The following is a 16,597-nucleotide window of genomic DNA, read 5'->3' on the forward strand; positions in this document are numbered from 1 at the left end:
AACGCTATGAATGCGTTGATGTTTGATCAAATTATGCTTCTGTGTACATTTATAGTCGCACTGATCACATTTGAAGGGTTTTTCTCCAGTGTGAATGCGTTGATGTGTGATCAAATTACTCTTCCGCGCACTTGCATAGTCACACTGATCACACTTGAAGGGTGTTTCACGACTGTGAATTCGTTTGTGTTTGATCAAAGTACTCCTGTTCTTGCTACCATAGTCACGCTGTTCACACTTGAAGGGCTTTTCACCGCTATGAACGCGTTGATGTGTAATCAAACTGATCTTCCGTGTAGATTTATAGTCACACCGAGCACATTTGAAGGGTTTTTCGCCGCTATGAATTCGTTGATGAGCGATCAAATTACCCTTCTGCGTGGATCCATAGTCATACTGATCACATTTGAAGGGTTTATCACCAGTGTGAATGCGTTGATGTCTGATCAAATGATACTTCTGCGTACTTGCATAGTCACACTGATCACATTTGAAGGGTTTTTCACCAGTGTGAATGCGTTGATGTATGATCAAACCATTCTTGTTCGCACTTGAATAGTCACACTGATCACATTTGGAGGGTTTGTCACCACTGTGAATTCGTTGATGGATGATCAAACGATACTTCCGCGTACTTGCATAGTCACACTGATCACATTTGAAGGGTTTTTCTCCAGTGTGAATGTGCTGATGGACGTTCAAATCGTTCTTCCGCGTACTTGCAAAGTCACACTGATCACATACGAAGGGTTTTTCATCACTGTGAAGAAGTTCATGTGTGATCAATGTACTCTTCTGCGTACTTGCAAAGTCACACTGATGACATTTGAACGGTTTTTCACCACTGTGAATGCGTTGATGGCTGATCAAATCATCCTTCCGCGTACCAGCATAGTCACACTGATCACATTTGAAGGGTTTTTCACCACTGTGAATGAGTTGATGTTTGACCAAATTACTCTTCCGCGTACTTGCAAAGTCACACTGATCACATTTGAAGCGTTTTTCCTTGGTATCCTTTCGGTTGTCAATTTCAAGCTCCCTTTCATTTTCAGGTGAACATTTGTATCGAGTTGAACATTTTTTCTTGGATTTTCCTACAGAAAGGAAATAAATCAAAACTTCATACGATATCAAACAAGTCGCGTCACAAACATGTAGTATTTGTTCTCATTACTCTTAGATTTCTCTCAATAATTAATAACTCTCTATACTTTTATTAGGATTCTTTATTTAGTTAAAAACATTACTGTCACACTCAAGCTCGAGTCCAAGACTGTCGTTTTTCTGATCCCGATTCCCCCACCCTCTTTTGTTTACATGAGTCGGTTCAGTTCAGTTCTACATAATTATATCCGGTGCCAGATCCCAGAATCCCACATCTCCCCTTCCCCGACTCCTCCAACGACAAACCAACATTAATTAAATTAAAATATTTTTTTTTCTCTAATTGTACATATACTAAATATCACGACTTTATACAAGCTAAAATTTTCTATTCCTATTCCAATGATATCTTTATGGTTTAGTTATTGTTCGCCTTGGTCTGTTTGGCAAAGTGTTTACGGTGTTGGGTTTTGTATTTTTATACATTTGGTCCGGTTCCCCGCAACGTCTCCTTCATCGGATATGAGTGACTCATATGATAGGTCGGGTTCCATTTGTTCCAGTGCTTCTTGTGGTTCCTCTACAACTTTAAGTTCATCTTCATTATGGTCGAGATCGGGCGGTTTAAGCGGTTCTTCTGTTCTTCTCTTATTTGCAGGATTTTGGACTATTCCAGCTTGGCTGGGTGGCGCTGACAAATGTGTCGGCGTACCCGGTTTATCTAGGATGCTGTGTACATTTTGTGTGTTTCTTGCGAGCTCTCTCCTCACTATTCCTAGTGAGGTACATATTTTGAGGCCTAGGATGGTTAGTGCTGGTATTTTGACTAGGGATGCAACGATTCGTAATTTTTCGGAATCGGCCGATTCGATGCATCGGTCTCTAAAAAATCGGCTTCGGCCGATTAATCGGCCGAAGCCTCAAGGTTATACGTTTTAGGCATTAGTATAGGAGTACTACTTGTCAAAAATGTCTAAGGACAATAATTTATCTGGTTTGGTTTCCGAGATACCAGTTCATTTAGTTCAACACACATTTTGTCCATTCTTTCTGCTACAACTTGTTTTTGATTAGTTCTTTCTTTGCATTCCGGATAGGAAAAAATAATTTTAAAAGTGAGTTTTAAGTTTCATTTCCTAAAAAACCCCTTTCCTTTCTCATCCTTTTAAAAACAAGAAGTAGCATTCAAGACTTCAAGTATTATTACTTTAAGTAAACAAGGGACTGCAGGAATACACGCTAGAGACAATGACACCAAACACATTAGAGGGATAGCTGACAATAATAAAATCCAGACTGTGATAGAGCGACATTGTTTGTGAAACGGGTGGGAACAAAGAGAATATACCAAGAGGAGCAAAAAGTCTAGCCTTCCACAGGGCTTTTGAAAAGCCCGGCCACGGTTTTGGAGTAACTAGATCCGGTTTTTGTTTAGTGGCTAAGCCTTTTATTGGTTAAATTATGTCAGCTGCTTATTTTTGATGGTAGCAAAGAGTTGATCTCTGGTTTGACCGTTGACGTACAAAAGGTAATTTTTAAGTAGACGACACGGTCACGTGAACAACCGGAACTTGTTTCTCAAAATCAGTCCCGGTCCCTATTTACAAAGTTACCACTCCTCTTGGTATATTCTCTTTGGTGGGAAGTAGCAGTGAGCACAAATCGAAAGGAGAGTCAAAGATAGAAGGCAAACTATAACGGCCGGGCACCATGGCTCTCCCGCGCACCTAACTCGGCGCACAGCCGAGGAGTAAGACTTCACGTGATCCGTTGAGAAGGAAATTCAAAAAGGGTAAACCCGAAAATACGGTTAGAGGCCCACACTAGACTAGAGAGTGCGCCACGCTCTTAGAGAGCGACTGGTACTGGTAACGTTTTTGAAAGGGGGGGCTGACGGAGAATTTGGCTAAATTACGTTATTCGTTAAATGGCAAACTTGTTAGTTCCTTTATACTAGCTCAAAAGATTAGATCTAACCAAAAAGAGTCGGCCGAAAAAAATCGGCCGATTACCTTAGAAAAATCGGCCGATTCGATTATTCGGCCAAGTGGCCGATTCTGGCCGAAGCCGATTCTTGCATCCCTAATTTTGACAATGTAGAATGTTGTATACACGTAATTCTCTCTAAATCTACACCGTAGCCGACATTCTCCGAACAGTTTTAATTCTTCTCCCGAGTAGGTTCTGATCTTAGCTGTAGTTGCCAGTATGGGTGCTCTGTCCCGCTCCGGTATCCTTAAATATGTATGATAAGACATTACATTTGCTTGAGCCCCCGTATCAATCTTCATGGGAAGACGTTCCGTTTCAATTTGGATTTCTTCGATCCATTCGTCTAATTCATTATTGTCCGGGATATCGATATTAACTTTTAAAAGTGTTCCTAGGAAGAGAGCCTCGTCTTCCACATTAGTGTTTAATTTCATTTTCCAGTCTTGTGTTGAAGAAGTCGAGAGTTCATAGCTAGGGCCGCCGGGGTAGGTGTCACCCGCGATTCTCCCTTCTATTGGTACTTCTTGTCCTACTTCCCCCTGATTTTGCCACTGGTTATTCGTAAATTGCATTTGCTCTTGGGTCTCCTCCGGTGTGTCTTCTTGTACCAGAAAGTGTACCGATGGAGATGGCGGGCACATTCTGCTGTAGTGGCCCAATTTACCACAATTATGACATGGTCTACCTTGGGCTGGGCAGAATTGGTGAGAGTGTATTGTGCCGCAGTTAGTACAGCCTTGTATTGTGTCACAGTTATTACAGCCTTGTCTATTATCTTGTTGAGTTGAAAGCCCTCTTCCAATTTCTGTATGCCTTGTCCACGCAGTATTAGGCCTAATTTGAGGCGAATATCCTCGCGATCTTCCACTCTGTACAAAATATGGTGTTGACTGGAATCTAGTTGATTGGTGGTACTGCTGTCTTGGCCCTTGTCCTCTAAACCGAACCGTGGGCATGTAACTCTGACTTGGGTGCCCTTGTTGGTTATGTATGGCGTAGATTACAGGTGTATCTTGTCCATTAACTTGCTGCAAGCCCTTCTTTGAAGATTCCGCTGTTTTACAGATCGAAATTGCCTTTGGTAAGTCTAAATCGTCCGTGTCAAGCAGTTTCTCCCTTACTGTTTGATCTGTAATTCCCAATATTATGCGGTCCATTATCAAACCTTCTTTTAGAGTTCCGAATTCGCAGTTAGCCGCTTTAGTCCTTAGGCTAGTAACATACTCATGTATGGATTGGCTTGGTTCTTGATTCGTTTTATAAAATAAATGTCTTTTTACGGTGAGGCTCATACACGGTTTATAATGGCCGTCGAACGCAGTTAGAACTTCTACTAATGTCGGATTGGTATCGGTCTCAATGTACGCAAAGGAGTTGTACAACTCGATTCCTATGTCCCCGATAGTATGGAGTAAAATCGCACGCTGCTGAGCAACTGGTTTAGTATCGAGCCCTATAGCCGCTGCATAGTACTGGAATCGCTGTTTCCAACGGCGCCATTCTTGGGCCGGATTATCTTCAGGCGCAAAAGTATGTGGTGGTTGGTAGACAGTTGCCATCATTATTATCGACGTCCGCCGTATGAACAACAGTAATCTGATTCCAACAAGTTCTTTGGATTCCAAAATCCTCACGTTGACTTCTTAAGCCTCGGTCTGTAGGCGTATTCTTCAAATTATTCTCACTTTACACGGGGTTTTTATGACGGGGTTGTTAGGCACTTCTGACACCATGTAGTATTTGTTCTCATTACTCTTAGATTTCTCTCGATAATTAATAACTCTCTATACTTTTATTAGGATTCTTTATTTAGTTAAAAACATTACTGTCACACTCAAGCTCGAGTCCAAGACTGTCGTTTTCTGATCCCGATTCCCCCACCCTCTTTTGTTTACATGAATCGGTTCAGTTCAGTTCTACATAATTATATCCGGTGCCAGATCCCAGAATCCCACAGTTACATTCCACAATTTTGTAAAACCGTGTAGCCTGCCCTGTGACTATTCTGTCAGGATAGGTTTTTTTTAGTTTTTTACCTCTCCGAGTGACGTATGTCACGGAGAGGTTCTGTAACGGCCGTGTCTGTGTGTGTGTGTCTATCTGTCTGTCTGTCCGTTGTTACACCCCCGTGACCGCGTTCGCAGTTTCCAAATCGGAGCAAACGTGTTCGCCATTTCCGAACTGCTTTCACAGTCACGGAAATGGCTCCTCTACTTGAGTTCTCACACCACCATCTTCTGGTCTTTGTCCATCCCACACGGACACCAGTCTGTACATACTGGCTTCTAATCACCACCATCTTCTGGTCTTCGTCCATTCCACTTGGACACCAGTCTGTACATTCTGGCTTCTAAACACCACCATCTACTGGTCTTCCGTCTATTCCACATAGACACCAATCTGTCTCATTGGCTTCTACTCCATTATCATCGTTTGGTTTTAGGATATACGCGGCGATCAGCTAGGGTTACGAGAAACGTCTAGCCTCCCTAAGGTGGGATCGCCACCAAAGGTTTTCGCAATTGCGCTTTTTCCTTACTATTATAATGGAAACGAATCGTATATATACCCCAAAATTTGAAGAAAGCGGGCAAGAGGGGTACCCTTCACTTTAAACGTCAATATTAGCAAAGTTTGAGATGATAATAGGTATAACTTTATTTTAAACGATTTGACTATGTTAATTATTGAAGATTAAAATAATTAAAAATAATTATATTTATTTAAATATTAAAGATAATCTTGTTTCTCAACTCAAAATTAATACGGAAAGAGTTAAAAAGCAGTCTATGTTTTTGTCTGTGTGTGTCCGTCCATTGTTACACTAGTGCGTCGCGTTAGCAGTTAGCCTTGTGTTGATGTGTTAAGAAATCATACAGAACCTTAATATTCCCTTTTTCCATAATATAAAGTGAATATGTGGAAGTATTTTTCGTAATTATGATGCATTTAGTACTTTTGTAGCTTTAAAGCTCTGTTTCATTTTGATATTCCAAAGATTTTTTTTAATATTGTTATTTGAAATGGCTGTTTATATATTACTTAAGCTATACTACATCTGTATATAGAAAAATCCTTGGTTTAGTGATTTCATGAAGAAAACTAAGACCTAGACTCCGGCGGGTATATTAAGTATCATCCGTAATAGGCTTAGTGAAACAAAGTGTAAATAATTGAGGCCTGAGGTGAAGTAAACTTTTGGCTTTGATTTTCGTGTCTGAAACGAAGAGACATCAACGGTTCAGAGTGAGCCGAAAGTTAAATACACTATTAAATAATCAGGTTAAGATTTTATAATAGACGAAAAGATCATGTTGGCAATTAGAATAGTAAAAGGGCTAATGGTAAACGGGTAGTAGTTACTAGGGATGTCAACTTCCCTGAAAAAACCCGGTTTTCGGTTAACCGGTATATTTAAATGGCCGGTTTAACCGATTCAAAAAACTGGACAAAAAAACCGGTTTTTCAAAAAACCGGTTTTCAACCGGTCGTTTATGATAAATGTTGAAAAATGCGATACTCCAACGTAAACTCAAAGACCAAATATAGAGTAATATCTTTCCTATATACGGCAACGTCATAACCCTCTATCTCTTACCTTAGTGATATCTCCTCTCCCCTTCCCTTCCGGGGGCAAATAGTATTCTCTAGTACAAAGTTGCCCCTAACGTTGGGGATACACAGTTCACTCCCCCTCTCAACCGAAATTATTCTATTAGTACCGATTAGTTAGTACGTATTCCTGTTAGTACCAATAGGTGTTAAGTAATGCCGTTTTCCATTGGCATTCTAGAATAGGCCAATGAAAAATTACTCGATAGATGGAGTAATTTTCTTGGAGTGAGAACGAAAGTTCCTTTAAAATTGCATTATACGCATCTATGTCTCCTTTGATATTGCTCCATGGTGGTAGATTGTTAGCAGCCAACCGAAGCTAAGTAACATTAAGTGACGAAAATGGAAAACTTTTAATTCTGTGAATTAAAAAAAAAAACCGATTCGGTTTTCGGTTTTCAATTTAAAAAACCGGTTAAAACCGAAGAATTAAAAAACCGGTGCTCCGGGATTGAAAAAACCGGTTTTCGGTTAAACCGGGCGGTTTTTGACATCCCTAGTAGTTACAGACTTTTTATTCTCTTTATGGTGCGTATTGACTATTAGTGCGTCTAGCTACAATTTAGCTTTGGTGTTATTTAACGTTAATATTCATGTTGGCAAACTAAGAATATTGTTGAGGTGAGACGAGACGATAGTATTTACACTGCAAACCAGTCGTGATTGTAGCTATCAGAATATACGGTAAACAGCTGAAGCGAAGACTTCATTTCCTGATCTTTTCCCCATTGACTGATTTCCATGTGTCCAAGATTTATCCTTATTGGATGTAAAATGTCGTCTGCTTTACTGTATTATTCGCTATGCTTGGAATACTGCTTCAATATTTCGTAAACTTTTACTTCAAAAAAGAGAAATAATTCCATATCTAGTTAAATAAGTTTGTAGTAGTAGACCTCTTGACTCGGAGAGGTAATATTTTGGTTTTCCCAACTTGTAATAATTTTTCTATGATCGAAAACATTTTGTTAGTGAGCATCTACTACAGTTGTCAAGAACGGTAATGTGTGAAACGAAAATGAAAACACGTTGCGCAATTAACACTTTTTGAAATGGTTCTTTCCAAGTTTTAAATTGCTGAGTATGCTTAACTACAATCTATTTTATTAGTCCATGTGATTATAACGTCGATGTCTGATCAAACTAATCTTCTGCGTGCTGCCATAATCACACCGATCACATTTGAAGGGTTTTTCACCGCTATGACTGCGTTGATGTAAGATCAAACTAATCTTATGCGTACATTTATAGTCGCACTGATCACATTTGAAGGGTTTTTCACCACTGTGAATGCGTTGATGGCTGATCAAATCAAACTTCCGCGTACTAGCATAGTCACACTGATCACATTTGAAGGGTTTTTCACCACTGTGAATGCGTTGATGTTTGATCAAAGTACTCTTCAAGGTACTAGCATAGTCGCACTGATCACATTAGAAGGGTTTTTCACCGCTATGAATGCGTTGATGTCTGAACAAATCATAATTCCGGGTGCAAGCATAATCACACTGATCGCATTTGAAAGGTTTTTCACTACTGTGAATGCCTTGATGTCTGATCAAACTAGTCTTCCACGCGCTGGCATAATCACACTTTTCACACTTGAAGGGTTTTTCACCACAGTGAATGCCTTGATGTTTGATCAAATGATACTTCCGCGTACTAGCATAGGCACACTGACCGCATTTGAAGGGTTTTTCACCGCTATGAACGCGTTGATGTGCGATTACATTACTCTTACGAGTACTAGCATAGTCACACTGATCACATTTGAAGCGTTTTTCTTTGATATCCTTTCGAATGTCAAGTTCAAGCTCCCTTTCATTTTCAGGTGAACATTTGTATCGAGTTGAACATTTTTTCTTGGATTTTCCTACAGAAAGGAAATAGATTAAAATCTCATATGATATCAAACAACTCGCATCACAAACATTTCACTATCCAAAGGCAATTGATATAACAAGTTATGCTTAGGCTTAAAAAAACACAAAGGCAAACGAAACAAGTTCAGAAACAATAACCGATGTCCGAGTCGAAACAGCGGTTTCCAAAGGTTTGACCTTACCGAATCTAACACATGCGTTGAGAACGTGGAAGATTCAAACTTGATCCCACGTAAGTCACTCGAGTAATACAGAATGCAAACTTCCCCATAATAAACGTACAATAAAATATACGTGACAATATGAACAGCCATATTCTGCCATTAAACCTCTGTAGGTGCATGATAACACCTACAAAGTAGTGATAAAACACAAGTACGAATTCAAGGGTAAAGTTAAGCTTAGCGACAATTTTGATGATTCCTAACCTAATATATGCTTTGAAATTGTGGAAACTTCAAAAAAATATTCTATGGTAATAAAAATAGACTTATAAACAGATTCTATATTATTTGTTTCAATGATATCCCACGTGAACCTAGGAGGTGCACAAACCTATGACGGTTGAATATATTTGCAGTGATGTCACCGGGTTCGATCAAGGAGCGGGAATGGAAGCTTTCCCCCTAATTCGTTTTATTAAACTTATAGAACCATCTGAGTCTCTATTTAGAGACAATGCACAGTCTGCTTTATGCCTTAGTGTGAATTTTAATTTCGATCCGGCCCGAGCCGTTAATCTTTGCAGACGATTGTAATTAAACATTAATGTGCATTGCGCATTACATTATCTAAAGAAACTTTGTTAAACAGCCCGATATGTACCTATCCTATGAATGTGTTTATGTGCAATCAAGCTACTCTTCCGAGTGCTTCCAAAGTAACACTGATCACATTTGAATGGTTTTTCTCCACTGTGAATGCGTTGATGACAGATCAAATGATTCTTCATCGTGCTGGCCTAATCACACCGATCACATTTGAAGGGTTTTTCACCGCTATGACTGCGTTGATGTAAGATCAAACTAATCTTATGCGTACATTTATAGTCGCACTGATCACATTTGAAGGGTTTTTCACCACTGTGAATGCGTTGATGGCTGATCAAATCAAACTTCCGCGTACTAGCATAGTCACACTGATCACATTTGAAGGGTTTTTCACCACTGTGAATGCGTTGATGTTTGATCAAAGTACTCTTCAAGGTACTAGCATAGTCGCACTGATCACATTTGAAGGGTTTTTCACCGCTATGAATGCGTTGATGTCTGAACAAATCATAATTCCGGGTGCAAGCATAATCACACTGATCGCATTTGAAAGGTTTTTCACTACTGTGAATGCCTTGATGTTTGATCAAACTAGTCTTCCACGCGCTGGCATAATCACACTTTTCACACTTGAAGGGTTTTTCACCACAGTGAATGCCTTGATGTTTGATCAAATGATACTTCCGCGTACTAGCATAGGCACACTGACCGCATTTGAAGGGTTTTTCACCGCTATGAACGCGTTGATGTGCGATTACATTACTCTTACGAGTACTAGCATAGTCACACTGATCACATTTGAAGCGTTTTTCTTTGATATCCTTTCGAATGTCAAGTTCAAGCTCCCTTTCATTTTCAGGTGAACATTTGTATCGAGTTGAACATTTTTTCTTGGATTTTCCTACAGAAAGGAAATAGATTAAAATCTCATATGATATCAAACAACTCGCATCACAAACATTTCACTATCCAAAGGCAATTGATATAACAAGTTATGCTTAGGCTTAAAAAAACACAAAGGCAAACGAAACAAGTTCAGAAACAATAACCGATGTCCGAGTCGAAACAGCGGTTTCCAAAGGTTTGACCTTACCGAATCTAACACATGCTTTGAGAACGTGGAAGATTCAAACTTGATCCCACGTAAGTCACTCGAGTAATACAGAATGCAAACTTCCCCATAATAAACGTACAATAAAATATACGTGACAATATGAACAGCCACATTCTGCCATTAAACCTCTGTAGGTGCATGATAACACCTACAAAGTAGTGATAAAACACAAGTACGAATTCAAGGGTAAAGTTAAGCTTAGCGACAATTTTGATGATTCCTAACCTAATATATGCTTTGAAATTGTGGAAACTTCAAAAAAATATTCTATGGTAATAAAAATAGACTTATAAACAGATTCTATATTATTTGTTTCAATGATATCCCACGTGAACCTAGGAGGTGCACAAACCTATGACGGTTGAATATATTTGCAGTGATGTCACCGGGTTCGATCAAGGAGCGGGAATGGAAGCTTTCCCCCTAATTCGATTTATTAAACTTATAGAACCATCTGAGTCTCTATTTAGAGACAATGCACAGTCTGCTTTATGCCTTAGTGTGAATTTTAATTTCGATCCGGCCCGAGCCGTTAATCTTTGCAGACGATTGTAATTAAACATTAATGTGCATTGCGCATTACATTATCTAAAGAAACTTTGTTAAACAGCCCGATATGTACCTATCCTATGAATGTGTTTATGTGCAATCAAGCTACTCTTCCGAGTGCTTCCAAAGTAACACTGATCACATTTGAATGGTTTTTCTCCACTGTGAATGCGTTGATGACAGATCAAATGATTCTTCATCGTGCTGGCCTAATCACACTGATCACATTTGAAGGGTTTTTCAGCATTGTGAATGCGTTGATGACAGATCAAATGATTCTTCATCGTGCTGGCATAATTACACTGATCACATTTGAATGGTTTTTCACCACGGTGAATGCGTTGATGGACGTTCAAATGACAGCTCTGTGAGCTGGCATATTCACATTGATCACATTTGAAGGGTTTTTCACCGCTATGAATGCATTGATGTGCGATTAAAGTACACTTACGGGCAGTAGCATAGTCACACTGATCACATTTGAAGGGTTTTTCACCACTGTGAATGCGCTGATGGACGTTCAAATCGTTACCAATTTCCAATTTATTCTGGCACCCCCTCTCTATTGCCAAAGAATTTTGGGCCAAAATAAGCACCAGTGATGATAAGATAAGAGTGAAGATCCTTGGGAAAGGGAGCATTTTAAGGGTTTGTTTCATTATTCAAGTGCTACAGTTCAAATTATGGAGAATCTTAAAAATAACATAAAAAGTGTGAACGTTTTGTCCAACACATTTAAATATGTTACAACCACAACGACTGAAAATTAGCATAGATTAGCGGCTTTTTGCCCAAGATTAGTTATCATCTAACTTTAAAGCGGAATTTTTCGGTCTGATTTTCCGGCAGGGAGTCTGTGTCTCCCACATTCGCGATTTTTGGAAGATGAAAGCCAAACAAGGTCGATCTCAGAGCAGTTAAATCATGTTCGTGTCTGATCAAAGAACCATTCTTGGAGCTAGTGACTATTCACACTGATCAAGTTTGAAGCGTATTTCTTTAGTACCATGTGACGTTCAAGATCACTGTTATATTCAGGAAAATATTTGCAAAGAGTTGAACGCTGCTTCTCGATTTTCCCTTCAGAAAGCAAACAAACTGAAACTTCCTTACAATTTGAATCAAACACATTACTATGTTCAATAGCACTTGATAAAACCGGTCATGCCGAGGACAAAAATGGCACAAAGTTAAAGAAAACAAAATTAATTCCGCTCCGAATCGAGATGACTGTCTCCGAAGATTTTACTTATCAGAAAGCGGAAACTAATGGTTATTAATTATTAAGAAAATATTTAAGGTTTTAGTCTATTGCAATATATAGGACCTATATGCTGATAAAATAAATTGGAAGAAAAATGATATGACTGCCGTTATTGAAAGGCGATATAATGTCCTCTCTTCTTTTTTGTTTCTAGGTGATAGAGTTAAAATGCAAGGAACTGCAATTCGTTAACACGTAACACCAAATTAAGCACTTGGACTGGCGGTACCCTTTTGAGCAGAATATGATGTTGGAGAAAGTGGAAAATTTTCGATAAGTCGGATATCATTATAATTTGAGGATAGGATGGTCACTTCTCCCACGAAGGTAGTCACTCAGTGTAAGCGGTGTATGTGACAAAATCGTGATTTACTTATTGCAACAATTGAGTCACATGAAATCGTCTTGGATAGTTTGTAACGACTATAACATTATTTTGCCAAAAGGCTCAACCCAAATCTCAAGGATGTTTACCTTAACAAAATTTTCTCTTTAAACCCCTTGTTTCCAAATACATTAAGTAATTTTTAATGCATTACAAATTGTGTCCATTACATTTTCAATAATAGATCGTTTCATATTTCATAATCAGTAAGACCAAAAGCGGTAAGGCTTCACACACAAAGTATGCATCTTGGGCCATAGGTGAGCTACACGATATATTCGCAACGCCTCCTATAGAACCTCCCAGCACGCGAAGGACAATTATTCGGTGACGCGCTTCCTTCGACACTACCTTAAGAACCGATTAACCACTTGCATAGATTCGAGAACTGCTATAAAGACGGAGTAGGGTCGCTAAAATATTCTTTAGATGAAATTATTCAGTTTCAAAGACCATTGGGAGTAAAGCACTAAGGTCTTATCAATCTGAGCAACGTTTGCTTGCGCTCCTTACGACACCAAGGACGGCCGGGTACCTGTATTTTTACAAGGGAATTTTTTCTCGTCCGGTGGCCACGAAGCTCAGGCTCAACCTCTTAATATTATTCGCAGGGACAATTTTCCGTTTAAATTTAAAGTTAAAAACGTATTAATTTAAATGAGACAAAATTTTTAGAAACTTAAGATTTAACATGCTAAACATTGAGGATGAGGTTGAAAGTAATCAGGGTTAGAAAGGACGGGGTTAAAAAACCTGTTAGGGGAACTACCACTAGAAATATCCGAAACATCCTCTGTTTTTGGTGAGGTTTCTAAATTCTACCGTAAGTGGCTCAATTTTGACGATTTTTGAGTCTTATGTTCCAGTCCCGAAAATCGCTGCTGACCCTAAGCGTAAAATGACTTACCAATTTCCGAACTGGCAGAAGTTGTATTACTTTCGGAACTACTTGACGAGCTACTTTCGGGTGTATCAGAGCTGGACACTGAAGTATTATCTTCAACTTCAATCGGTTCTTTTGGTAAATCGCTTGGCAAGCACAGTTTCATAGCTTTATTTGTTCTATTATCAGTTTTCTTTGAATCGGTCGAGGTGTTTTTGGACTGGTCATCATCAAGATTCTCCTCTGGACCTTCTTCCTGAGAATTTCTTTCCTTATTTGCGTCAAGCGACGACAATTCCCCATGTTTTTCAAGGCACAATTTCTTGGATCGAGTTGCTATTCTCTCATTTCCTCTCTTGGTCGAAGAAATTCGTGATTTGGGATAAGAATTGTTAACATTGTTCTCGGGAGGCGAATTTGTCGTTGGGACAGGAGACATTTCGAACTGCGCTTCGCCTTCAAGGTTAAGTAAAGGAACACCGTCACGGAATTTGAGTTTAGGAATACATAGTTTCATAATTCGCGTTGTAAAACGCGCATTATTTGAGGTAGTTTTAGTTTGGGACGTGTTTCCTTTGCCAATCTGCGCATCACATTCGGGTGATTCTTCCTTAATGTCTTCTTCAGTCAGAATTCCTTCGATATTGCAAGCACCTTCGGCTTTTACCAACGAACCTTGATGATCAAAACGAAAAAATAACCCTAATAGTTTCATCAAACTGGAACTACATCAGGTTGCGTGTCAGAATCACGATAATGTGACACCATACCTATCCCAAATTGCTCGAGGTTCGTGGCTTCCACTTTAAGCAGACTTTGGTCAATGTTGTTGGTAATCTCAGCTGGTATACTTTGCGAACTATCCAAATAAAAAATCGTCAAAACTGATATAGCAACAGCAATAAAAGATTAATACATTTTATCAGAAGGGGATAATAGAAAAAGGATGACACTCTTTAGTTATATCATGTAACATGATTCTTCCCAGGCGAAGGACCCCTTTTTGAACATTTGCTTTCCTGCTCAACAAACTTCAGATGGGCATCACAACGTGGGGTGAATTCTATAACTGTTTGGAATTTGCAAAATCCTCAGCAATCAACTCTGCACAAACCTTGATTGTCTTGACGTGGGACAAAAATGACCACAAGCGCATGCATGCGCCTTGGCAAATAGTTAAGCACTAATAGAGTAATAACGAGGGGAACTATTTAACGCGTGTGATTTGGTTTAATAGTAACCTTGCTCCAAATATAAAATGATATGTTGGGAAGAATCATGTTACAATTACCCCACTTCTCCCTCGAAGCATTACATACTTCTGATTTTATTCACGATTCTCAGGGCAAGGCTTAACGAATCAAGTTTTATGGACGCGAATTAGTCAGTCAAATAAAATATTATACTTGAGCTTAAACTTAACCATAGCTGAGACTTGACTATGGTTTAGTTCAAACAAATGACACTAGATTAGGCCTGTGCGAGTACTCGATCAAAGGCGAGTACTCGATCGAGTACTCGACTCGAGACTTGAAAATCAAAATTTTAGGACTTGAGAACAGTTTCGAGTCCTCAAAAATCATCACTACTGGACTCGAGGAGGACTCGAACCGAGGTTTAACACCATATCAAGTCCAAAAATATTTATCATGGATAAAGAATTTATTTTTCTTTCGTCTCTTGTCAGCACGCACAAATCTACGTTACATAGTGGCCTAGCTTTCCCGTGCTGACAACCGAAGCTGCATCAAAGTATATATCGAATAGATAGGGAGTTGCCAACCCTCTAGCGCGAAAACAAATTTCCTCACGCTCATCCTTTATCCATGTATTTAACCTGAACTCGGTGACCCGGAATTTTAAGTAAAGCGCGGTATCTAGTGGGGTTTTACCGATTTAGATTTTAGAGAAGACAGTTGATAGGACAAAAATTTGACGTCAGCTAGAACAAACCAAAACCAAAGCTAAAATTATGTTTATTGACGTTTGTTACTTTTTATATCCAAGCTGTGATATTATAACAAATGAAGAGTAAAAAATTAAAGATAAAAATATTTTTCCTTGATTTTGACATAAAATAATTTATTAAGACTCGACTGGGACTTGATATAATTTATCAGGACTCGACACTGGGCTTGAGACGTAGTTTTGAAGCTGACTTTAGGACTCGAGGACTCGATACCAGTTAAAAGACTCGACTCGAGATTCTATAAGAGATTTTTTAGGACTCGAGACTCGACTCGAAGCCCAAAAAACTGGACTCGCACAGACCTACACTAGATGCTCCCGTAGTCGAGGGGTGGAGTTGACAGGCCTGCTAAGCTTAGCATAAGCAAAGGCTAGTTTTAGCTCCGCCCTCGTGGACAAGTTCTCATTGGTTTTTTGCTTTATATACCTTTGTATTTGTTCTTCTGTTTGTTGATTTATCAGAACAGGATGAGATAATTCCTGTTCATTCAGTCCAGAATCATTTTCAACAGGTTCTGATTTCACGCGTTCAATGTTGGCTCTTTCATGTATTCCACTTTCCTCCTATGTTACAAACAATTAACAATAATTGAACTAATACTTTTAACCCGATTCTCTTTCACATCGACTACGAAAATGAAGAATGTTACAAACCATCAGATCCTTGATTTCACTTTCCAACTCCTTAATGACCCCATTGAGCCTTTCAACTTCGTCCAGTTTCTTATTAATCGCAAATAAAATTGTCATTCTCACTTCTTTCATGTTTGATATTAAACCATTACACTGAAAAAAATAGACTGCATTACAGAATAGGACTTTCTTATTTGCAGAATGTCTTTTAAAGTGTCCAGAAAGAAAACAGAGAAACCAGTGACGTCAACAAGGGGGGGGATCAGAAGGGGTTTTTTCGTCAAGGGCGCCACCAGAGGTTTGGGCATTGATTAACTAATGCTAGGGATATTTCGCTCCCCCAAAAAGATAACGCATGCATGTTCCAAACGCCCCCTAGCAGCAACTACTATCCTTAACAGGAAGTTATATAAGAAAATTGGACCAAATATCAC

At 39.1% G+C, this 16,597-nt stretch overlaps 3 protein-coding genes across 5 annotated transcripts in view; all 3 read right to left on the minus strand.

Moving 5' to 3' along the window:
- LOC149679400 (uncharacterized) overlaps window positions 1–16,597 on the minus strand; it is a 77,688-nt gene that overhangs the window by 57,778 nt on the left and 3,313 nt on the right. Inside the window, exons 3-7 of one of the 3 annotated variants that reach the window (XM_089835153.1) lie at window positions 16,185–16,316; window positions 15,958–16,094; window positions 14,333–14,421; window positions 13,587–14,237; window positions 9,559–10,268 (exon numbers count right to left, since the gene is read on the minus strand). In XM_089835153.1, coding sequence (XP_089691279.1) covers window positions 9,559–10,268; window positions 13,587–14,237; window positions 14,333–14,421; window positions 15,958–16,094; window positions 16,185–16,316 — 1,719 coding nt within the window. Of the gene's footprint in view, window positions 1–9,558; window positions 10,269–13,586; window positions 14,238–14,332; window positions 14,422–15,957; window positions 16,095–16,184; window positions 16,317–16,597 lie in introns of those variants that run through there. The other 2 variants (XM_089835154.1, XM_089835149.1) reach the window with 2 other exon arrangements.
- LOC149679403 (uncharacterized) lies at window positions 8,147–9,549 on the minus strand. Its single transcript, XM_089835202.1, has 2 exons — window positions 9,423–9,549; window positions 8,147–8,587 (listed from the first exon to the last, which is right to left on the minus strand). The coding sequence occupies exons 1-2, from the start codon at window positions 9,547–9,549 to the stop codon at window positions 8,148–8,150; spliced, it is 567 nt and encodes a 188-aa protein (XP_089691328.1). The 3' UTR covers window position 8,147.
- Window positions 10,575–12,238, minus strand: LOC149679404 (uncharacterized). The gene has a single exon (XM_089835205.1). The coding sequence runs from the start codon at window positions 11,687–11,689 to the stop codon at window positions 11,240–11,242; it is 450 nt and encodes a 149-aa protein (XP_089691331.1). The 5' UTR covers window positions 11,690–12,238; the 3' UTR covers window positions 10,575–11,239.

Source organism: Phalangium opilio, unplaced genomic scaffold (assembly GCF_054372755.1).
Source record: "Phalangium opilio isolate 3A_F unplaced genomic scaffold, DU_Popi_V2 ptg000041l_1, whole genome shotgun sequence".
NCBI lineage: Eukaryota > Metazoa > Arthropoda > Arachnida > Opiliones > Phalangiidae > Phalangium > Phalangium opilio.

Bases quoted from the DNA above. Each gene is read 5' to 3' on its own strand.
- LOC149679403 (XM_089835202.1), bottom strand. From the start codon at position 9,549: ATGAAGAATCATTTGATCTGTCATCAACGCATTCACAGTGGAGAAAAA. The intron at 8,588-9,422 runs GTACATATCGGG...TCCTTTCTGTAG, and splicing joins TAAACACATTCATAGGATAG to GAAAATCCAAGAAAAAATGT.
- LOC149679404 (XM_089835205.1), bottom strand. From the start codon at position 11,689: ATGAAACAAACCCTTAAAATGCTCCCTTTCCCAAGGATCTTCACTCTT.